The sequence below is a fragment of the Chelon labrosus genome (assembly GCF_963514085.1).
Source record: "Chelon labrosus genome assembly, chromosome: 15".
Lineage (NCBI taxonomy): Eukaryota > Metazoa > Chordata > Actinopteri > Mugiliformes > Mugilidae > Chelon > Chelon labrosus.
The window spans coordinates 21,292,280-21,316,841 of record NC_140348.1 but is presented as its reverse complement, the minus strand read 5'-3'; the positions used below and the strand labels follow the sequence as shown (position 1 = coordinate 21,316,841).

Sequence of the window (24,562 nt, the reverse complement as noted above, 5' to 3'; positions counted from 1 at the left end):
GCTCCCCCAGCTCATATATTTAACACCTGTTGCCGGGCCCAATTCAGCATTTCCAACTCAAGCACTTATCTCTGGGTATACATGTGTTTTGGGAGATATAAGCTTACTACTGTACGTGTGAAAATTGACACCATTTGTGCCAGCAAAGGACTCTTGATACACTATTTCCATGTTGTCAAAATCCCTACGCCAGTAGAACCCGAGCTGTGCAGAAAAGCCATCACTTCAAGCGGGGAGATTATACAACTCCTTTATTTGGTTTAACCAAATGTAGCAATGTCATCTTTAAAAGAAAAACACACACAACTATAAACCAAAAAAAATAATAAAATAAAACAAAACAGTGCTTTAGGATATAGTGGAATCCAAATGAAAAACACACCGATAATCACAGGGCAGTCGATTAAAGAACATGCTCTTCAATCGCAATGCTGAATGTCAGAAATCCAAAGTTGTGACAATTGAGACGAAAGCTGTCACCTGTGTGTAGTCTGATGCCCTTATATAACAGCATTGTGGAAGAAGGAATAAATTCCGAGGGACAGATAAATTAAAATAATATTAGAAAGACTGGTCCCTGTTGCAAAGTGAGAGAAAATGCGCAAACAATAAGCAGTCTGAACGCTGCAGGACACACCGACTGATAAAATGTCTTAACAATATGTGAAGGAGGCCAATGGGTGAATGGGTACATACATACAGTAGATAGTGATAGTGGCTACTGCATTTTTATCAGCATGTGTAGCGCTAAGCCATGTGAGACTACAAGGAGAAGCAGCAGAAAGCACTTTCTTTAGACAGTGAGGAGACACGGACATACACAGAAACACATAGACACTGTTGAGTAGAGTGTTTTTTTTAGGTGTAGTAAAAGGTGCAGTGGTATGACGCAGCATGTTTAGGAGCGATACAGCAAAATCCTCTCAGCACAGTCCTGGCCAACCAAGCCGGCATACTGCTGCACCTCCGGCTCGTCGCTGGAGCCCTTGCGTTTGCGGGAGTAGGCTGCATAGGGCATGACGGTCCGTCTGTGTAGCACCAGGGCTCTGCCCACATCCTTCAGCGCCCGGGCATCTCCTACACAAAAAAAACAGGAGCATATGAGAGCATAATAAGGACCAGTGTAGCCACATCACGCACAATAAACATTGTCCTTATTTCCCCTCGCTCATTTGAGTTAACCTATGAGTGACTTGGCAGGGAGGCACCGTTATTCCGAGAAGCTGCTGGAGGAGCAGAAAGCACTTAACCCCCTCCCCACTCCCCACTCCCCTCCCTCACGTCTAATACCCCAATGCCCTAAACCTGGAGACACGGTGGTGCATGAGCAGGCTAGTTAGTTAGTTGGTTGGTCTTGTTTATGGGGCCATGCTCCCTGCTGGCGTGCCAAACTCAGCATCTCATTAGGTCCCGTGTCATAGACTGCCAGCTCCCATCAGACCAGTAAAAACACTGTAAATCTCTAAAGTATGCATATTCAGAGGCTAAGAATGGAGCTCTGGAGAGGAGGATGGAAAATTTAGCTGAAAAAAGTTGAACCCCCCCCCCCTCTATCGACACTAAAACTGCTGCCTCCAGGAGTGAGAGGCTCCACCAAGATGCCCACAGCTGGTACCAAGAGGACATACAAGGAGGGGGGGGGGGCAGATATACTGTACACTCATCACCATCCCACTCTATTCAGAAAATGAAATGTAATTCACTGGATCTAGTTTATTATGTTACCCTCTCTAGCATCTCTAACTGTATACTTAAAAAGCTTTTGTACACCGATCAACCACAACATTATGACAGGAGAAGTGAATAACATTGACCATCTTGTGACGACTCAATGTTCTGCTGGGAAACTTTTGGACCTGACATTCATTCATGTGGATGTTACTTAGACGTGTACCACCCACCTAGACCAGACCAGGCACCCCCACCCGATAGCAATGACACACCTTGATGGCAGCAGCCATCCCGAGCAGGACACAGGCACACACACAAAAGGACTTTAGGCACAATTAAAAAAAACAACAACAACAAAAAAACATTTAGAACAGCACAAGGTGTTGACCTGGCCTCCAAATTCACTAGATCCCAAACTGATCAAGTATCTGTGGGATGATCCACAGAGGCCCCGCCCCCCAACCCAACATCCTGTTGCCAGACACCACAGGACACCCTCAAAAGGCCCATGTCCATTCTCTAATAAGTCACGACTGTTCTGGAGGCACAAGGGAGACCTACACAATATTAGGAAGGTGGTCATAATGTTATGCCTGATCAGTGTGCATCTCCTCAGCTCATCTTCTACTAGCATTTCCTGTTTTACCGATCGTAAAATGCCTAAAACATACAATTTATCACATCCGCTGCATACTCACAACTTTTCATCCATTCATGCAGGCTGTCCTCTCTAAATCTATCCCGGTCCTCCCTACCTGAGAGAAAAACTTGAAATTAAGCCTTAGGTAGATCAGCGGAGCAGAGTGTAGTCACTTACCAGGCTTATAGCAACACATGAGCCAAACAGGAGCCAGTTAGGTGTGGTGTTAATAGAGCCCAGGGCTTCCCACTCGCCACTACCCTTGTCCCCTTGACAACATCCATGTGGCTCACAGCTGAGCACTCAGGTGGTAGTAATGATCTGAGTCCACAGATTTCTGCCTATTTCCTAATGCATTCACCACAGCACTGTCAAACCCACTGGGATCATTTCAACAAACGCAAAATAAAGAAATATAAAAAACTTATCTTTAAATGCAATATTCACCTTATAAAGAACCTGAAGGCACTCTCACTGGATTTGTGCTTAGATGTGATCAACTTACTGACTTTAAAATGTTACAGGCCTAAAGTATCTCTGGAGCAGGCAATAAATAAATCACGAAAACCAAACCAAAGCCAAATTTTGAGAACCCTAACAACAGGACTCACATATGGGGGAATCCAAAAGGTCACATGTGTTTAAGCACTCACACAGTAAGTGAACCCAATTATGTATGAACCACTACGGCATCTAACTTGCAGACGGTACCTGAAAAACAAGCCAAAGGAAAGAAGAGAGCCCCGGTATCAGCATAAAGCCCCGAAGCTCCTTAGCTCTCACATCCCCGCCTCCTTAAAGATAGCTCCATACTTGAGCTACAGTTTTTAAACCACACTGGAGATTCATATTTTATTTATTAGCCTCATTTCCCCGCTCACTAATGCCCCTAACCACTCTGTTTTCCCCCCTTCTCCAAAAACTGCTGAGTCAAATAATTGAAAAATGGATGAAACTAAACTTTTCAATAAAGAAAATCAGCAGTATGTTAAGTCTGGCCATGTGTGGAATACAGATTTTAAAAGGATGTAAGTATGTTATGTAACTTCCTCATGACCGACATTTAGGTGCATGAAGAATTAATGTGTCTTGATGGGATGGAAGTGAAAATATTTAAGCGTCTGATGCTTCCTAACTTACGCTTCCTTCAGTCTCCTTATGTTCTTCATCAACGTGACAGCCCACTTATACAACTGTTATGCAAAGTTGCTCTTGTCCAACACTGTCGTCTTGTGATAATATTAAGGAGTGAACATTTTACAGGGTGAAACTTAAAGATGGGTTTATTAACTGCAGCAGTAATACTGAGCAGAGGCCCTATCTTTCTCTCTTACTCAAGGCAATCCAAACATCCGCTCCTCACATAAACAACTTTCCCTTTCTTCTTGACTCGCTTCAGCCTCCTTCAGTGCCCCCCCTCTCATTTTGAGCGGCTCCAGACCCCGTTCCCGGCAGGCCCACCGGACGTTCGGTGACACGCCGCTCCGAGGTCGCGGCTCCTTCGGGTTGGAGTTCAAGGGGTCAGGGGGAAGAGGAGTGGTGAGGGTCGGCCGGGGAGCGAGAGGGTCAGGGCTGAGGCTGCGGGCCTTGACACCTCGCCACGCTCCTCTTTCTCTCTCTTCCCATCCATCTCAAACTTTCAAAACACTTGCTTAACACCGGATGCCTGTCAAAGGCAGGCCACCAGGTTATGACCACATCCTATGACCCAATGTTGCTAATCCAAAATAGGGCTTACGTTTGAAAGGGAAAAGGCCAAAATGGTGTTGTAGCGTGTGAGAAGACTGACTGGAAGACCTGGGTTCAAGCCCTTGTGTTAGCAGTTGAAAGCGAGACCCTGAACCCTCTGAGGCTGACCATGGATTTTGACCTTCACGGTAAAGGAAGCAACAAGAGAAGTTCCTTTAATTATAAAGGATATTATCATGATTATTGTTATTAAAATGACATCCGGAGAGGAAACAAAAACTTCTTCCTTCATTCTAACACGCACAGAAAAAAGAGAAGAGTGTCATATATCTCCCCTCTACTCAAAAAGAGAGCATTAGCACGCGCCAGGCTAAGTAGCTGGAAGCCTGGTGAAGAGCAGAGCAAAGTGGATCTGAGAGCGACACGAGATATGAAAGTGTACACTGTAAAAGCTAGAACTGTAGCTGAGAAGGCTTGGCGGTAACGGGAGGGTGCTATCAGGCTGTCTCAACCAAAGCACAGCGGCTCTCACAATCAATCAGCGGGACGTGAAGTAAATGCGTCTGAGATATAAAACAAACCAAGAGGAGGAGAATCCTGCAGCCTGACATATCAGATGACATTTTACTAACCGCAACAACTTAGCGTATGTGCACGGCGTCCAGCAGGCGCACCTGAAGTCCAAAGGGGTGACTTCTCGTGTCACACATTTTTGCAAATGTTTACACTGCTGCTCGGCCAATGCTCCTACTATTCCCCCTGCCGAGCAAACACTGATTATGAGTGTGCAAGAGATACTGCATACGTGCCGTACGGCGTGCATGTGTCTATATGAGTGTGTGCACACTTGTATGTACATTTGCGAAGGTCCACAACGAGGCCCTGGGGTCCTTCATGTGTCAGCAACAGGCATGTAATCAGTGTAAGCCTGTTGTGGATGGAGTTGTGTAAACTTCAGATTAGCCGTCTTTACACACCTCATTAGGACAGCGCTGTAACCTGGTCACGCTTGCAGGCTGGATGCAGACACAGCATGCTAGTTCTCTGTAATGCCCGGGAGAACTTTGGTGTAAACTGATATTTATTCAATTTCATTTTTAGCAAGATGTTTTCTAGGTTTTTACTGAACATTTGTTCTCAGGTTCAGGGTGTCACTTTCAAGAAGCCCCCGTGAAAAGACTTGAGATTGCACTGTGCTGTACTAAGTGTAATAGTTATTTTGGTGGGACAGATTTTTTTTGAAGAGAATATGTCGTATTTTCATAATAAGTATAGTAGCACACTGTAAACCAACTACTAACACGCCTTAAGGAACATTTCTTTCAAATTGTAATCAATAGTTCTGATAGTAATAAGTGTCTCTTTATCATTTGACTTGTTCTTAAGCTTGCCAAGTTTTATATATACATCCTATTCTTAAGAAGTGTTTCCGAGGTTTCTGACCAAAATTTGTTCAGCTGCAGTGAGATTATAAACTGATTAGTTTATATTTATGTATTAGTAGTGGATAAGTGTTATTCTGTCCTTTGAACTGACTTGCTGAAAGCTGACTACCACACTGCAGCATCAAGCTCAAATAATTACTTTCTTAACAAAACACAGGAGATTCCCACACAATAGGACTTATAGAACATGACACAGGGCAGACTGACCCGCTGACTGACTGACCGACCACTAGGTGCGTTTCTGTAGAAGACAGAAACCTCCATCCCACCATTAGTCTGGCAGAGACCCTCTTTAGCCACGGTCCAACAGCACAGCTTGGCAACAAAACCCGAGACTAAACCATCAAGCCAGCTCGCACTGACATGTAATGACACCGCGTTTTGACAGCTCGGCCTGAAATAATGCCCAGTCCTGCCCAAGATCAACAGTCCACGCAGGAATGGAGGCACCACAAGAACCGCAGGCACACAAACATACACTGACCACAGTGAGAACTGCCAACTCTGAGACCTCTACTTTGTCCTCTGGAATTTGTGCCTACTCAGGGATTAGTGGCGAGATTGACAAGAAAAGGTCAGACCTACCAGCGGCTAAGCTGTTAATAGCAGTGTTGTAAATGACCAGTTCACTAATGGTCTTTTAAATGCCCTTATTTCTCCTGGGTGTGGTGCTTTCACCACTTGAGTCAACAACTCAAGCTAGCCAGTAAATGAGAAATGAGTGTAGAATCCTTATTTCCTTAAGACATGAGCTAGGATTTAGATTCATTACAGATGGTGAACTCAGTGCCCATAAAATGTACCTCATAACATAATCTGACCCCTGAAATAGAGGACGGAGGAAAGGAATGCGTGCCAGGCAACTGTATTTCAATGGCGTTGGTTTTCACCTTTCCACATGACATCAAGTCCAAGTATGATGTCACTACAACAAAGTCCTACTTCTCTCAACATTCACATGTTCTGCCTTCTTCCTCCAACCCATATCAATCTTCCATTTATTGTATTTTTCTCCCTTCTTGTGGCAGCGCACAGCCACCAGCCTCTCTCCCTTTCACTTCCCTTCCCTATAAAAACATTTTTATCACTTGTCCCCCATCTTTCCCTCCATCTACCCTTCTATCACTCTCTCTCTTATCAGTCCCCGTCTATTTGACAATGAAATTCTTGTCCTCTCGCATCTCCTGTTACTGTTGATCAGTGGTTCTTTCCTGTCTGGTGCCCGTTTGGTGAAGCAGATTAATGAGGCAGAGTAAACAGGAGGTGGCTGGGCTCTGTGCACTCAACCGCTAACATAGCAATATAACACTGTGTATAATACAGTACACTTCGCTTTCGATTGGTACGTTTACCTTTTCATTCCAAACCTAAGCAGCGCCATACCCATTAGACTGGCATGTCTATTCGAAAGGCCCTTTCCAAATGACTCAGCATCTTCTGCACCGGGTAAATTAAAGTATTTTGCAATCTACCATCATTCCCGCACTGGCGCACCAGTACCTTAGTGTTTTATATCAACCAGCAGTGATTGTTTGCTGGAGCTGAAGAGGGTAGAGACTGTAGCGATGGAGACAAAGCAGGCCAGTATTTGCGGAGCATTTTGGAAGAAAAACTAAAATTGCAAATGTAATTTTAGTTCTATGAATTCGCGGTCTCTGGCAGTCAGGAAGAATAAAATGGAACCTGGGATGTGTCCAAGGAAAGTTTGTGATGCTCCAGATAAAAAAAAAAAAAAAAAAAAGAATTAAAGCCTAAAAGAAAAATGCGAGGATAAATACAAACTACAGATGGTGTATCTTTACCTCTCTGAAAGAAGTGAATAGGTGGAAGGACTACAGTCGTAGCCATACATAGTATGCACACATCACCAGTGTTGATGTAATTATGCTAAGTGCCAGAAGGGGGCGACGAAATTTACCACACAGAAGCTTTAACAAATTAAAAGACGGAAATTGTATTATTCTTATTATATGCATGTTGGAAGAAAATCATAACTAAAAGTCTGCTTACAAAACTTTCAAACCCACTGAAGACTCTTAAGACTCCATTCAGACCTTGCATTAACATCTGACCTGGGCCATCTGATCGTAAGTGTTCACATCTGGCATTAAGATGCCTCTCCTCGTGCGTCCCAAGCCAGCACTTAAGATCCAATCTCATTTTCCTGCTCTTTATGCAAATAAACACAAACATCGTTTGCGTTGTTTATTATGCTGTATACAGCTGCTGTCTCTAATGAATTGTTATTGCTGCACCAGAACCACGAACAGCTGTTTGTTGTGCGTCCTGGGTGTGTGTTCATACCTGTATGTTCAACTGGCCACTTCAGATTCCCCAGGACGGATGTTGATGCGAAATCTAAATCCTTATTAAAACACTCTGAACATCATCTTTCATCACGCCAGTTTGGGAATTCTGGCATTTGCCACTCTACTCTTTTGTGCGAGGTTTAAACTACTGATATCACTATTCATCTAATGACAACATGGTACGACCATAATGACAGCGTTGGCTATGCTCCGACGGTGGCAAAGGATCACGACGAGAGAAGGCTGTGTGATCAGATCTGTTTACCCTGTTCAGTGACTGCACGCTGCTTTGAAGACATCCCACAGTTTTCAATACAGCATAAACACAAAGTTTATGGGTTCATTCAGAAAAGCAAGTACAAAGAACCGGAAAACCCAAGACCAATTTCACAGCAACACATTAGTATCCTAGTAATTATATGAGAAAAGTGCGGTTTCCTTTAGCGTCAGACATTAAATGCTTCAAATGAATATTGATAATAGTGGAGGTGGAGCGTTGCACTGTTTTACCTTCATCAGGATCCTGGTTAAAGCGAGCGTAACGGGATTTCTCAAGATGGGGTATGCATCGCTCAATTGGTATCCAGACGTAAGTTTCTGGGCATAAGAGGTCTGAAGGCCGGTACTGCCCCTGAGAAATGAAAAAGACACAGAGAAAAATAGTTAACGATGCTAAATAAATGCAGGAAAATACAAATTCTGACAATTATTGCAGCTTCTTAAATACTGCCTCAATGATATGGGAGCTGTGAGATAGTGGTTGGAGATAACAAAACTGCTCCCCAGGTGCAGAATGCATGGCTGCACACTGCTCCGAGTGTAATCATTGCCGAGTGTATGACTGGCTTAAATGCAACAAAAACAGGTTTTACCATTAGATATTAATAAAGGATAAGAAATATAATGCAACAACCCCAAAAACCTTACTAACATACAACAATATGATGTAACTATAGTAACACCATCTTCATGCTTCTCTAGTGATCCTTTAAAGTTAAATGTTTGACAAGTTGTAAACGGACTCCAGGGTCAGGACGAGGGCTGAGACCGGGATCAACCTCTGTTAAAGTTCTTTGTTTGAGCCATGGTTCTCCGTGTCAAGAGCGTCGTCTGCAGCGCTGAGCAGGAAATGTAAACACACCAGCATATTGTTGTGTGTGCTTGTGAAATGGGTACAAGTCTGTATTTGACCTAACATTTTGGATGGGAAGTAAACCAAGCTGAACAAAAACAGCTGCAAGGCACAGGGAGAAAAAAAAGAGTAAGGGGTTGAATGAACAGAAAGGATGAGGAGGAGGAGAAGGAGGAGGAGAAAGAGAGTCCATTATCACAGACCTGTGTTCTATCACATGGCTCCAAACAAATACAAACTGCTGAGAAAGCTCTGTAAACAAGCAGGCGCCTGCAAGAGACCCGCTGTGCTGCCTCAACAAGCACAGCAATATTTATAGTTTATATGACATTAAACTGCAGGACAAAGACTCCAGCAGTTTAGCAACACACTTTATATACACAACTGAGGTCAAAAAGTGATGAGTGATTAATTTAGAGCAGAAAAAAAAAACACAGAGCGGTCATACAGATTCAAAATAAGCAAGACAAAGGAAATACCATCCCCGGAAAATATTGTTATACAAGCGCCTTGACCACGACCCATCTGTCAGTGGGCCTATATGGAAAATATTTCGCCTGTTTTTGCATGCAGGATGGGATGCCATGAGAGTGAACCAGGCTTCTTTCTGGCTTTGACAAATGAAAAACAGAAGAATCTGTGGAACACACTAATAGTTAGGTGTCTCTCCAACTTTAAGCCCAGACAAAAATTCAACCAATAATGCAAAAAGCGTACGAGAGAATAAAAGATAATTCGGAGTTCCGCAAAAGACACTGGCATGCTTTAAGTGCTTCTGCTAACAGATGGATGGAGGTGGAATGCTATGCATCCGTAGCTGCAATGGGTGCGCGCACTCATCGGATGCTTTCCGTGTCCCGACAACCTGCAGGCTTCAGCCAACTGTCAGCGCAATTAGCTTGACACTCTCACACTCTGCCTCACCTCTATAGACTCCTTCAACACCGCACCGAGACACACACACACACACACCTCTAAATGGAGGACACACACCTGCCTGGCAGCAGAAGCGCAGTGAGACACATAGTTCACGCTACAGATATCTGCACCTTGATGGTGCAACACAACTCAACCTGAATGCATTGAGGGAGGGGTGGAGGGAGAAACGGAGCAGAGACAGAGGTGTGAATGTTTTTAAAGAGAAAGAGAGAGACAAAGGAATGAAAACATTTAAGGACAGACCAAAGGATAAGCTAGTATTCAATTAACATCAGTTTGCCTTATATCGGTGTGAATTCATTATAAAAATAAAGCAGACTCTAGACTTCTGCAGGGCTTTATTTTCCGTTTACATTATATCCACCCCTTCACTGTAAAGTTTCAGAAAGAGAGGCCTATCTAACCAAAATGAGACATGCAGTCTGGTCATGGCACAAGCACAATTCCTAAATTCTCCCCCTGAAAAGGAGAAAAGATGAAAAGTATGCGAGGACACGGCTATTAGTGGTCTGGACGGAGGAGAGCGAAACGAAGAAAGAAGAAAAAGAGAAGCTTGGTCCGCCACCACCTATCTGTCAGCTTCTCTTCTTTATTGGACTGAGGGTGAAGACTAAGCTCACCACTGACTTTCTTTATCTTCCCTCTTATTTTTTTTTTCTGCTGGCTTGAAGGCTCTGTAATTCACAGCTACCCCTGCAGCTTCCTTGGCTGCTCTTCAGTTAGTTTTTTTTTTTCTGCTTTTGCGTCAGATCACTCACAATATCCATGTCTTTATCTAACAGCTACTTTTAGCAGAGAATGCACTGATGGTTTCCTGAAACTTGTGATTCTTGAGAGAGAAAACCGACTGCAGAGTGTAGCAGCCAATCTAAGAGCTGGAAGTAAAATGGCCTATTACTACAAAAGCATGTCCCTGAGTGGCTGTTAGCTCAGCAACAGGCCTGAGGAGGTCACAGGAAGTGATAAAGGGACTCTGTGTAAATGGGCAGAAAGCCTTGTGATAAGATTTGTGTGTATATGTATCTCTATGCTTGACAGATGGCCAGGTGGCTCACAATGAGGCTTTCCAGAAGAGGAAAATCTTTTTCTGGTCTGGTACTCCTCTCTTCCCTTATAACTACTTAAACGCTCCCACACAGACCAATCCGTCACCATCCCGCCACCCTTCGATCCTCCTGCGCTCGCATGCTCAGGCGGATATGGAGGTGATGCATATGACTGACGATCTCCGAACGGTTTGCTTAGAGAGGCTGAAAGAGTGATGGAGGATGAAGACAAAAAAAAAAACTAGTGGGGAAAGACGGTAACATGTACAAACTTCAGCAGATAGACTTGGCTGCCATGAGAGGTGTGAGAAATGAGAAGGAGATGGGGAGGGAGGGACGGGAAAAGATTAGGTGCAGATGAGCAAAGGGATGGTATTTAACGTCACTGGGACATGGACTGAGGCGAGCTGATGGAAGTGATAGGAACAGCCTGAGTGCCAGGATGGAGGGGCCCAGCACTGAGAGGATGTTGGAAGCCAGTAATGAAGAATGAAGGCTTGGAAAGAGATAGAAATGGAGGAGGGGGGGTTGGAACGAGAGAAAAAAAACAGATGAGTAAAGGAATTAGGAGCTGCGTTCAGTAGTAGCCACATAAGGAAAGAACGAACTTGAAATGTAAATGGAAACCATTATCTTATAAGTGAGAGAACGCTCTCGGCTTATTTTAATCAGCTGTTTTGCAGTTTGTTTGCTAATGTCTGCGCAGGGGTCACAATTTATAGGAAAGCAATCTGCTACAGTGCAGGTTTCCCAATGAAGTGAACTTTAACAAGGCGGAGAGGAAAATTACTCAACCTCATTTGAATAACCAGCTGCCGTGGTGTAAACAATTGCCTCAATCATTTAGACCAAATAAATACATATCTCCAGGACCTGACAAACAGTTACACAATGCCGCGCGGATCAAGTCTCACCCCGAGTCCCCCGGTGACACGGCATCACTCATTCTTTTCAGGCCACACAAGCTTTGAACAAATACAGATAGTAGGGGCCCTGCTGTCAGACTGAACTTATTATTACCGACTCAAACACTGGGCGTCACATCGTTTCTCCCCTTCGTTGAGCTCCCCTTTCTCCCCCATTTCTGCCTTGGGTTCTCACACACCTCAAGATAGTGAGCAATGCCCCAGGCCCATACCTATGATTTATATGAAAAGCAATTAATCAGACCCATAAACGGAGTGCTTCGCTGCAGCCAAGGAATCCTCATGAAAATCTACACCTCATTTGCCTTCTGCTTCTTTTTCGTCCTCCCAGTCTGACTGGGAAGCAGAGAAAAGAGTCTGCTGTAGAGTAGTACAGCAGAGACGACGAGAAGTCTATTTCAAACTAAAAACTGTGAAGTATTCATTTGAATTCTTACTGATTCTAGCTCGTTAAACATATAGAAGGCGTAATAAATAAACCAATTGCTCCCAGAATACATACTGGGAGGTATTATACTTAGTTTCAGGCAACAATTAATGTGTTTGCAAGGAATATTACAACCAATCCGAACCAATTATATTATTCCCTAATGCTAACATATTATCACATGGTGCATCAGAGAGACTTTTTTAAGGATGAGATCACTCTGTGGTTTGCAGCCGCACAAAAGAGTCGTGGTTTAGAAAGATCCTCTTTCAGTCTTGCCAGACCAAAAGACAGGAGGTGGACTCTGTGTCCTAGTAAGAGGGTTTCCCTGCCTCCAACTGCATTTCTTTACGCCCACATCTGCTGCTGATTTCCTGCTCATATCTCCACTTGAGTTTTCACGCACCCTACCCCTGCCGAGGTATCACTGTGTGCTTGTGTGCGCTCCAAGACGCTGTGCACAACGTCTGAACGGGGGGGTTTTCTTGTCAACACTACTGGTGCAGGAAAGAGTAAAGTTATGCAGTGATATGTTGGTCAACTGAACACCTACCTCAGTACGAGACAGAGTGGCTCCAGGAGTGTGACGTAAGGGTGGTCACAGAATAGATGAGGTCACTAATGTTAGACTTTGCTCTGTTTGACTTCGACGAGAGATAAATTATCCCCAAATAACATGCAAAACACAAAGGAGCCTGTTTTCTATAATATAGTAGGTCAAGCATGAACACAATAGTGAATGGGATATTATATTAGGATTACATATAAATCAAGCACTCTCAGCAAGAAATGGACATTTGACCTAAACAGACAAATACGGTCAACACTAGTCGTCTCTTTGCAGGACGTTATTCAGCTGGCTGTCATGAAGGACAAGCCTGAAGTTGGAGGGTGCACAAAGAAGCCTAGTGTGACCCAGAGCCAGGCAGACCTACCCTAGGCTGGCCCGGGCCAGCACTCTGACCCAGGGTCACACTCAGCCAATCTTGCTCAAAAACCAATAAACACAGGCCCTGATCCCTACATCCACACTCTCTCCCAAACATATAGCTCTCACAATAAACCCCTCTATCGTCCTACGGCTGTTGACACACATACATTCTGCCCAGACAAGGGGGCATGGCCGGGGGGCCTCTGGCTGCTGATGGACACAAGTAAACAGCGCGGCTCAAGAGAAACACACATGCAGCTAGGCAAATAACACCAAAAAACAAAGCAGGCTGGACGGACAGCTCCACTGAAAGACACGTCCAAACAAACTGTGTTTCAGAATCGTGGCCCTTCCAGACGTACTTTCACCACAGTCTGTGACGCTATGTATATATATCCAGTGTGTTAATGTCTGTGTGTGAGGGGAACATGTCTGGGGTCTGTATTTAGGGAGATTTACGCTAACTGCTGCCGTTTAAACACTTGGGGCCCGCAAAGGCTTTTTCACCCTACTCAACACATTACCACAGGACGACCTTCAAATAAAGCATCCAGGCTGGTAAGTCTCCCCCTTGGGCCCCTGGACACCCCTTACAATTCCTTCAACCCGCCCCACTCTGTCCCAGCACTCCCTCGCCTGGCTATGCGTCACGGCTCCACGGATGACAGGTTAATGAGGAGAAAATATTTTTACAGGATCGCATTTCTGCGAAGCCCTGAGAACCAATGGCAGCGCTTTTATGGGCATCAGCTCACAGGCTGGGCACTTTTATCTCTTTATCTCCTCTGGTCTTTATGGGCAGGTTGAGCTGTTATGCCTGTCTGACACAGACCACAACTTACTGACTTGAAGTCGAGTAATCTCGGTCTTAAAACCCCACCTCAGACTTCTAGCTGCAAGACCAAACCAAAGACCTTCGTCCACATCCTAAGTCTACATTTATGAGAGCAGCTCATTTTGTCCAGCAGTGCTTATCAAAGATCTGATTCCCTTGGCAAAAAGAAACCAGGCGTTTCAGACAAAGCGGCGCAGCTGCAGCAGATTTGAAAATAAATAGTGGTGAAGTTAATGGCAAGGCAAACACCTCAGGCTGGCAGCTAGAGGGCTCTGGATCTGCTCAGCATGACACCTTCTCCAAACTCTCATTTTTGCCCTTGTGACCATAATACCTCTCCCTCGCCTCGCTTCGCCCCCCCAACTCTGTCCTTCCACCAGCAAGAAAGACTGAATCTCCTGACCCGACCCCTTGAACTCTCCACCTTCGGTCCCTCACCCTGTCAGCACTTCTCCTAGGGGGTGCCAAGCAGCGGCTGCCCTCAGACCAAGCTGTAACCTGTTAATGATTTGTTAAAAACACAACCGTGGCAGGAGGAGAGAAAGGGAAAAAAAAACAAAAAGCGATGATGAGGCATAAAAGAAAAAATTATCAAAAACTTTAAACAAATGTTTCTGCTGAGAGGTGCACTGTTGGTGGTCTCCTGTCGAGCTAAATCAAACAACGCCATTTCTGTCAGAAAGGCTCCAATTTAAGACGGGGGGTTGGGGAGCTGGAAGGGAGCACAAGGGGCTGTGCTTCAGCTTATAAATTTCACAGAAAGGGTGAAAATGGTCCGGTTGGGTTTGATCTTATTTTGATAGGCACTGGTTTTTAGCATGAGAATTGTTGAAAGGTATCGCTACTGGCATAACAGAATAATACCTTCAATAAGCCAAGTGTAATAATGTTTCATCCAACTAAAAGAAACAAGAAAGAAAGAAAGAAAGAAAGAGAGAGCTGAAGAAATTTAAAAAAACACAATAAAATTGTGAGAAAGGCCATTACATGTTTCATTCCAGTGACCGCAATAACTTTATACCAAGCCATCCTGCCTTACTACAGTAGAAAGCAGGTAAAAGTGAACAAATTGGATCCAATCCAATGCAGAAATCATTATTAAACTGTTAATAAACAAAAATGTGTTGCCATGTTTTAATCTCTGAAGTCCAGTCTGATTCCTCCTCTCTCTAACAATCTTTCGTCTCATAGTGGTTCTTTTTTTATTTATTTATTTTTTTCGAACAGTTGCTGAAAGAAGACTGGAAAGAAAAAAAAAACAGGAAAAGAAAGAAAAAAAAGAGGGGGTGGCTGTTCTGACTGTGCCTGGACCTGTATCATCTGCAAAGTGTAAGCCTCGGAAACACTCCTGTTCACTGTAAACCCTTTCAATACGATGGGTATAATGTTTGTGCCAGACGCCCAACAACAACAAGCAAAAACATAAAAAAAAAAAAAAAAAAAAAAAAAGGACGCCCTCATGCACAAATAAAATGCTTGGAAGAAAAAAAAAGAAGTAGCGTACTATAGCAGCATACATGGGGATGAGGGCCTCTGAGAACCGCCCACATCTAGATGCCTGAAATTCACTCACTGTCACTCTCAATCTGCCCAGATGCTCAACAAGTGACACGCAGAATGTGAGGTCACACACGTACACATAACATACTGTCTGATTGGGCCCCTTGAGTGAAAATAACATGCATGCAGGGTCCTGATAGCTGTGGCTTGGAGGCTTTTAGCATGTCATAACCTGCCACCGCGCACGTAGAGAGGAGACAGGACTGTTGAAGTCTTAGGCCAGATGCACACCATTAATATACACTTCTTATCAAGGACAATGCAGTGATTCAAAAAGATGAATGTTGTTTTTCTTCTTGAGACAGCTCTATAGAGCGCGGGTAGCTGACGTCACCCTCCACCGGCAATCACAACGCCGTCATACTGGCAGGAAAGCGCGCTTTTCGAATTCGGTTGACAACTGCGAGCAACTAACTAACTTGATATTCCGGTTATATCCAAAAATGGTCGACAGCTGTTGTGCGCCAGGATGTCAGAGTAGTCGGGGACAAGCAAAGGGGAAATCGTTTTATAGGATTCCCAAAGATCCCGCAAGACGGCAGATGTGGATTACTGCAATAAAACGCAGAAAAAAGGCGGATCACTTTATATCAGGTCCAGCGTTTTCCAAGTGTAATGTCTTGTTTACTTAGCATGTTTTTACCACAATGTCTGACAGATTTCTTTTCATAAAGGCAAGTTAGGCTAATGTTTATAACCTGGATAACAAAGAGGCGTTGCCCATTCAGCACTAAAACCACTCACAATGAGAAAGAAATTCGGGATTAAACAGTTTCTTGTTATTGTAGTTGCGTTACTGTCATGAACTTCCTCAAAAAAATTCTTCAATGTATGCTTTCAGTGACTCTCCGGAGGAGGACGAAGTTAATGAGGTAGTTATACATATATATCCGGAGACTGCAGATCAGGAACTTTGTCTGCGCCGGCTGTTTCAATGCTCGAAAAAAGCAAAACACCTGCGGCATGATAAGGATCCGTGATATATAATCTGTCGAGTTTTGCCTTGTACTGGTCAATTTTTATCTGTTTAAAGTGTGCAGTAAACTCTGACAGCCTGAAATCAGTGCTGGTGCCATTCATTCTTCCTCAGAGTTTTCCTGTCAATATGGCGGTGTCAACAAAAAAAGCCACGTGACGCCAGAGCTCTATGAGGTTACAGGTGTTCAAGTGAAATTGAACTACTGCAAAACATCTTCAGAGATGATCGCTGTTTAGCATTTGGAAGTGCTAAGAAGTTTTCAACCCATCTCACATGGGAGCTGTTCCCCAGGGATTTTTTTTTTTTTTTTTTTAAAAGAACATGTTTACAGGTGTGCATGTGTGAGAAAATGAAGTCCAGCGTGCACGCCTGAGGTGGGAGGCCCTTTGTCACGTCTAATTGCTGTCACAAGAACTAAGCTCATGCAGCAGGTGACAGAAACGCCTGCAGGCAAACTCCCTGATTAAGGCAAACATTAGCACCGCCGCAACGAACCGAAAGCAACGTCGGATTCTTTCAGGAGTCGTATGCTCACATAGTTTTCCACACAGTGGCTGACACCTGGATGGATTAATTTCAGCTCCACTGAATTCAAAAGCTTTGTCCGTGTGGAAAACTGCTGGCAGTTGCTAGAGAACTGACCGGCTCTCTGACAGTGTTTGTTGTTTGTGCGCTAGGAGGAGCCGAGTTGAAAGGGGAACGGAGGTGCAGCTGCCGAAAAAAGGGCTCTTTAAAAGTCAGTGAAGTACCGCCGGGAAACGAATAATCCTTTTCATCTAGCCTCCTTTCCTCATTTGGCACACATTTTGTCACTCCTTTTTTTTTCACCCCATCTGTCCTCTTCCTCTTCTTTTCACTTATTTTACTCACTCCTTCTTTCTTCCTCTCTGTGGAAAATTTAATGGTTTCCTGGGCTCAGAATGAGACATTCTTTCACTGGGAACAATAATAACAAGAGTAAGAGCCACTTCATGTAGCTCTCTCACTCGCTTACCAAGCTGGTATGACTGGGTATTCTGTCCCTGTGTGTATTCTGTAAGTGTGTATGTGCATGTGCATGTATGCCGCACTTGAACAGCGCTCGAAATGTTAAGACCAGGTACTAGACTGGTAAAGCCAAGTGAGTGAACGCCTCATTTGTTATCATCAAAGTCTGCTTATTCGGTACTTAAAAGTAATATACATAGACAAGTGTTCGACATACACACCTCTGCGCAGAGAAATGGAAAAACACTATAAAGAGGTATGGATATACTTGTCTTCTGTTCTGCCCGAAATAAAAAGTGGGATTTCATAAAACGAAAGCTAACGAAATACTAAGAACATTTTACAAGCTGCCGAAGCTGGACTGTGCAGTTATTGGACAAAGGGATAAGAAAAACTTATGCAAAGTTGAACTCCACCATGCAGTTTTACAAATGTGTGTGCATATCAAACATTAATCACACTCCAAAGGCCACATCACGCTTACGAAACACGGGATGTACAGGTTCAGCGTTTCACATTTGACCACAGTCCATCCGGTATAATTTGCATAAACCACATCTAATACTGTCACACCAGAATTGAATCTCTAATTCACAACGTCTCCATTTTTAAAGTCACAAGAGCTGCAAAATTCAAATGCTTCTTGGTTTCAAAGAAAAAAAGAAGAGAGGCAGAAGGGCCAAGACCTTTGGTCTCATTTAGCCTCCAACAGCTTCACCCTCTGCTCTCTATAGCTCAACATCAGAGGGCCAGAGAGGGCAAGGGAGGGCCAAAGGACCAGGGACAGGAGCCAGGGGCAGGATGTCACGTCAAATCCTGAACCCACCAGCCAAACCAGCAAGACTCCGTGGGACGCTCAGTCCCAGCTTTGAGAACAAAGGAGAGGGTCTGACACTGGCCAGGCAGCCCTCTGTTCCTGGCTGGACTCCAAGTCTTCTAGGACCCTTTAAGGGTGCTCTACAGGACCATGCCCAGCATTTGGCAGTGCTAAGAAGTTTTCAAAACCCATCTCACATGGGAGCTGTTCCCCAGGGCTTGCAGAGATGTGACCTGGCAGAAAGAACTACCCTACCACTCGAGAAGTCAAGAATACTCGTGGATACTACTGTACTGGAAACACAGACGGTTGTAGGCTTACACTACAGGACAGACAAATGAACAGCTTGGGTAGAGGCTTCAGAAAGTGATACCTTACTACTCAAAACACTGCAGTATTACATGAACAGTGCAGTGAATACAACAACATGTATTCTGCCTGCAGTTTTCTTCTTCTGCTTCTTGTCATGACAATGAAGACCAGCTTAAGAAGCACATCTGCCACAGACAGTCCACACCGACCACAATCAATGACTATATCAACTACAACATTTGGTAGTTGGTAACTTTAAAATGGAGAATTAACTAATATATGATTATGCATTTTTTTTTTTATTGAAATGACACAAATATTTCCACAAGGTTCATATTTGGGGTGTGAAAAGCTCCATCTTAACATACACAGCAGGCTCAGATGGAGGGTCAGAATGTTTTTATCCACATTAGTATGGACATGGTCTCTGAAAGTGATGGGTACAGAGAGTTCCCGCAGAAGAGGCAAAAGGGAAGGAGGGAGTAAGGTGGGTAAAATGGAGAGAGGGAGTGTTGTTCAACAGGTTTGAGTGGTGTCCAGCGGGGTTCAAGTGCTGGTGTTTTGGTTCCTAAAAGAGGCAAAACGCAGGACTGAGAACCAGTAGCCTTCAGCACAACAGTGGAGTTTAGGGGCTCCCCCCGTCTTAGCGACTTGAACAATTGCACAGTATGTCCGTGCATTAATGAATTACTTGAGCTCATATGCAAATCAGACAATAGAGCGAGCCGCTGTGCGTGCGCTGAGAGTATGTTTGAGCGCGGGTGTGTTTCTGTGGGATTGTGAGATCCCAAAGGTGGGAACTGGGCAACCTTCTCACCCTTGTTCTGTGTTCCTCCCCGAGAGTAAAATAGGAAGAAGTGGGGAGGTTGTGAACAAGACGCTGCTGCAGTGGCAAACACACAAGAGCCGATATGGGGTTGGGGGTAGTAAATACCAGCGCGAGGAGGGGTTAGGTGCTGTGGTAACGGAGTTCTCAGACAAACACTGTGATCAGGATTCAACACACACACATACACACACACACACACACACACACATAAACAGCGCACTCCATATACAGACTCTCAAACTGAGAAATTGGGCGAAGCACTGTCCAAAACAAGATGTAAATGGATAAAAAGATGTGGCAGTTTGCCATAATCCCCAACAAGACATCAGTCTCCCATGGGCAAGAACAGGCTCTGGGAACATCTGAATGAAATGACAGAGAAATGGAGGAATTAGAAGGTGAATGAGAGAAAAGGGGGAATGAATGGTAAATCTTGGCCAAAGTAATGGACTTTTTTGGAAAGAGTGCTTTTCTTTCACCGTCCTCCTGAAGCTATAGATCTTTAATGGTGTTCGGCGTGAATGTGAGCGTGTTTTGTGAGTAGTGACTCCTGCGCGATACTGCGTTTGTGTGCACATACAGTTGTTTTTGTAAAAGTTTCTGCAGTCAATCAGCTGCACTGTAAAACAAATAAATAAATAAGCATATAGAGAATCTGCGGGCTGTGTGCATCCCTCTTGAGTTACAGCTGCTGTCACCAGTGTGACCTCTCTCTCAACTATTAATGTCTTCAGCAGCCTCGTCCTCTCTGCCTTGCCTGGACGTCCCTGTTTTTTTCTTTCTCTCACAGACTTTGCCTATATTTGAGCTTCCAAAAGAGGGGGAGTATTTAATGCATATTAATCATGTCTTAGCATCCAAATTCCAAACTGTATTGACAGATAAATGAAAACAGGTGATGAAAAGGTTTAAAGAAGGGTAATACAGGTAAGCACCTGTTGTGGCCTTTACACTGGGGGAGAAAGAGGGAGAATATAGAGTGTGTGCGAGAAAGATTAACACATTTCACATCCTGATTTGAACATAAAACACATTAAATACACTTAGAGCACAGGACAGACCACCTCTCATGTGCACAATGAACTCATGTGAATCAACTTAAATACATAACAGTTTGCAGAAATTAGACAGAGTTTAGAGGAAGGATAGGAGCAACACAAGGTTAGCTGTCAGGTTATTTAAGGACCAGGACAACAGAGGCAAGAGGTTATATTTGAGCAAGAAAAAAGCAATAGTTCACACAGTGTACACAGCATAGCCAGTATATTGTGCACACTGTGCAAACACTGAGCAAAAAAGGTACAATATAGTATTTACACTCCCAGGACTATATATTTGACTTTTTCTGCATTTACTGTTGCAACAGTCCTGTTAAAATCTTACTAAAACCAGTGTATACTAGTATATGACCATGTAAAATGGGTTAGGGTTAGCAATAAAGCAATTTATAGATTAATTTTAAAACTAAGTTTGACAAAAACCACAAAAACACCAAAGATTTAAATATTAGATATGTGTTGTACATGTCAATGTGAGAGAACATAGCATACCTTGTACCGCATCTTGGGGCAGGAGTGAATATAAAAGCCCAGGTAGTAGAAGGACAGCTTGGGGGACTGTTTCTGCAGCTGCCTGGTGAAATTGAGCTCCCTGTGGTGGGACATACACAGTTTTTTTTTTTTTAGAGAGGAGCAGTGGGGGAAAAGCTCAGGCTTTAAGGTTTCAGAAAACAGCACATATACATGCAGTTTGATGTTTTTGCTGCTTCCTACACCGATGCGTCACTCAACCACAGCTTTCTCCTTTTCAGTCAATCCTGGGTGGAGATGCTGCACTGCAGTGCACTGTGTTTGAGATTTATCATCCGGCAATGCTGACGTCAATTAAGCGAAGTACATCATTTACTCTAGAATTTATGCTCGTAAATACGACAGCTAATTACTTTAAATAGCTACAAATCTATAAACAGATAGCTAAGACTATATAAGCTCTATCACAGCGGATGACAACAGAAGTAGTTATTAAGGCTTTTTTAATCAAAAACAACATGCCTAACAAACTTAAAGGGTTGTAGTAGCACTCATTAATCCACATTATAACACCAAAGTGTACATCAACTAACTTAAAATGTGTTTTTCCTGCAGGCTAGTCTATCGACAGCATATAAATGAGGGCATTAACAAATTAAACTGGTACTAGCGGCTCTGAGTAGAGCAGTGCCCAAGCTGAGGAAGTAAACACCCACACTCAAAAAGGCAGCTTTTCTTGGTCTCATGTCATTACACAAAAACAACTGCCTCCCCTAAAACGGCATTGAGCCCTCAGGCAAAAAAAAAAAAAAAAAGAGAAAGTTGTGAAAAAGGAGGGAGAAAGCGTGTAAAATAAAGATTTAGAACTTGGAGGATTTATGCACCTTCTTCAAATACAGTAAATGTCTTGCCTGCTTTATTTTTCCCCAATAGTTTCTTCCTTAATTGCATCCTTGTACTGAAAGCCTATTTTCCCCCTTTCCCTCTACCGTTTCCTTCACTATTCCATAACTAAATTCTAGCTCCTCTCTTTTTTCCCTCCCGTTTTGTTTCACTCTTCCTTCCACCGCACTGTGCTTCGGCCGCTCAAATGAAGGGGGGAGAATTCCCTTTTCTTACAATACTTAAGAGACAGAGAAAGAGGCCTTAAAATAAAATAGATGCACTGAAAAATAAGACATGGGACAAAGCGAGCCGAGCGCGGGAGGAGAGGGGGGGAGAAGCGGGGGGAGAGAGAGAGAGCAGGAGGAGAATATAAAAGAGGAGGGTCAAGAAAGAGAAAGGGACAGAGAAGAGAGGCTGCAAGAGCGAGGTGCTAGAAGGTCACCCGCTTGCTGCCAGGTTCCTGGGTTCCCATCCCCTCACCACAAAAGGGCCCGGCAGGCCTGAATCGGGGGAGGGGGGGTCAAGAGAGGCGAGGGGCCCATTCACAAAAAGCCGTGCTCCCCCTTTTACTTGGGGCCTTCGCACCCCCACATCCACCCCCATGGCAGCAGCTTGAGTTCGCCATTATCCCCTCTTCAGCCATCTGACACTCCAGCACAAGCCAATTATCAAGCCCTGTGCTCCTGCACAGCTTCCCTCATACTGATGTGCATACACACACACACCCAGACACAAAGGGCCAATAATAGTGCATACCATGAGGTGCTTACTGCAGCTTTGCATGCATGTGGAAACATTTCATTACTCAACACGACAAGAATAGCGTTGATTAGCCACATACAGACTAGCTACTAGTGGTGGAAAACAGATCTAAGCTTATTTAAGTCTATGAGTATATGGTACATACGAATGGGGCCAATCCATGGATTTTTTCATTGATCAGTATAGGCTTTTTTATTTAGGTTAACAGTAGGCTACATGTGCACTCTGACACTTGATTATGTACAAAAAAATGTGACTTGGATGTCCCCTCCGTCTCATCAGTAAATACTGAATATGTCTTGGTTCCGGATCAGGGGCAACACTTCATAATCAGGACATCCCCACACGAAAGTGATCCAGGCTGGACACCAGCTGTGTTTCCTACACACTGCGCCTCAGGCACCTCGTTGTGTGTCTCTTCCCCCCCCCTCCTTCTGCTCGTGTCTTCGGGACCTGCGGCAGAAGGAGCTGCACTCCTGCATGAAATCTTTTCTCAACATCCCCCTCTCCTGTTCCTGCTGCTGAATCGCACGTGTGCACACATACTGATGCATAGCAGCAGATAACACACACAGAGTGCTGCAGCTCTGTGTGTGTATTTTTGAAATGTCCGACATGCAGTACATATTAAATTTCAACTGCAAAAATCTAAAGTTTACAGTTTTTTTTTTTTTTTTTTAATTTTTTATTTTCCCACCCAGTTGCGAAAAGAAAATGCAAAGCTCTGTTCCACATATTACACGTACTTTCTCAGTGAGGTTTTTAAATTCCTGAGTGCACTTGAACATGGCTGAGCAGCACAGGTGCTAGTCCAACATGACTTCAACACGCTGAGATGAGAGGGTAGCAGAGGGGCTGGGAGTTTTGTGCAATTTTTACAGTAAGCTTTGGTCAGCGTCGGTCAGGCCAGGCAGACTAGGGAGTGTCCAGACCTGATCAAAGGCCTGAGATCTGGTGTCTGTAAACAAGTGGGAGGATTTCAGCCCCGCTGGCTCCCTTCTCCGAGGCCTCCTCCACACACACGGAGAGCTCTGTTACTCTTGGAGTCAGACTGTTAAAATAATACATGATGGGGGACTGTGTGCTTAGGATGACCAGGGTGTTTCTTTCTATACGCCTGTCCGTACTAACTCCTGGGCTGATTTAGTGCGTGATTACGCACACGCACATGAATAAACACTCACAACTCACATTCTAACACCTGTACGCACCGAGGCCGAAGCTGAAGAGTTCACCCAGTATCCCACATCTGTGCAGAAATATTTTAAAAAGCCTTTCTCACATTATTGGGTTACGCTTTACAGGAAACGCCAGATATGTGCGCCTGTAGAGTATGTGCGAGTATGCGTGCTCTCTTATTTCATCTTGGAAGAGAGAACTGTCGTCAGCTGAACCACAAACGGAGCGCTGCCTCGACCAATCAAGTGAGAAGAAAGAGGTATTTTGCTTGACCTAAAGTATCATGGCACTTATAGTATAGAATGAAGTTCTAAAGATAAAGCCTGGGAGGAGCTGAAAAGATCAAGAGTCAAGGGAGGGGGGGGGGGGGGGGGGGAGGTTAAGAGGAGGGCAAATGTGAGAGGATGGAAAGAAAGAGGAACAAAAGAAGCAAGAAAGAGTGATGAGATGAGATTTCTCTTAAAAGAAGCTGCATGTTGCATTTCACAAAAGAATATAATTACTCTAAATAATCTGTTTACTGCTTGGGCTTTATTTAGTTGTGCATTATGCACCATTTAATGACATCTGACAGAAAATCTATGAAAAAGTAGGATTGTTTAATAAAAAAACAGCTCCTCTCTATGACAGGAAGCAACTCAAATATAAGCAATATTCCTACAATGTCATATACTTGTACTTTATACTGTATATACACCATCAATTATGATTTTTTTTTTACAGCAAGAGTAAA

At 43.9% G+C, this 24,562-nt stretch overlaps 1 protein-coding gene across 3 annotated transcripts in view; it reads right to left on the bottom strand.

Moving 5' to 3' along the window:
* Positions 1 to 236: 236 nt before the first annotated feature.
* Positions 237 to 24,562, bottom strand: part of ate1 (arginyltransferase 1) — a 49,149-nt gene continuing 24,823 nt past the window's right edge. For all 3 annotated transcript variants that reach the window (XM_084561798.1, XM_084561799.1, XM_084561800.1), the window contains 3 exons: positions 21,025 to 21,124; positions 8,265 to 8,385; positions 237 to 1,077 (listed from right to left, as the gene is read on the bottom strand). In XM_084561798.1, the coding sequence (XP_084417924.1) occupies positions 899 to 1,077; positions 8,265 to 8,385; positions 21,025 to 21,124 (400 nt within the window). In that variant the 3' untranslated portion in view covers positions 237 to 898. The remainder of the gene's footprint in view (positions 1,078 to 8,264; positions 8,386 to 21,024; positions 21,125 to 24,562) is intronic.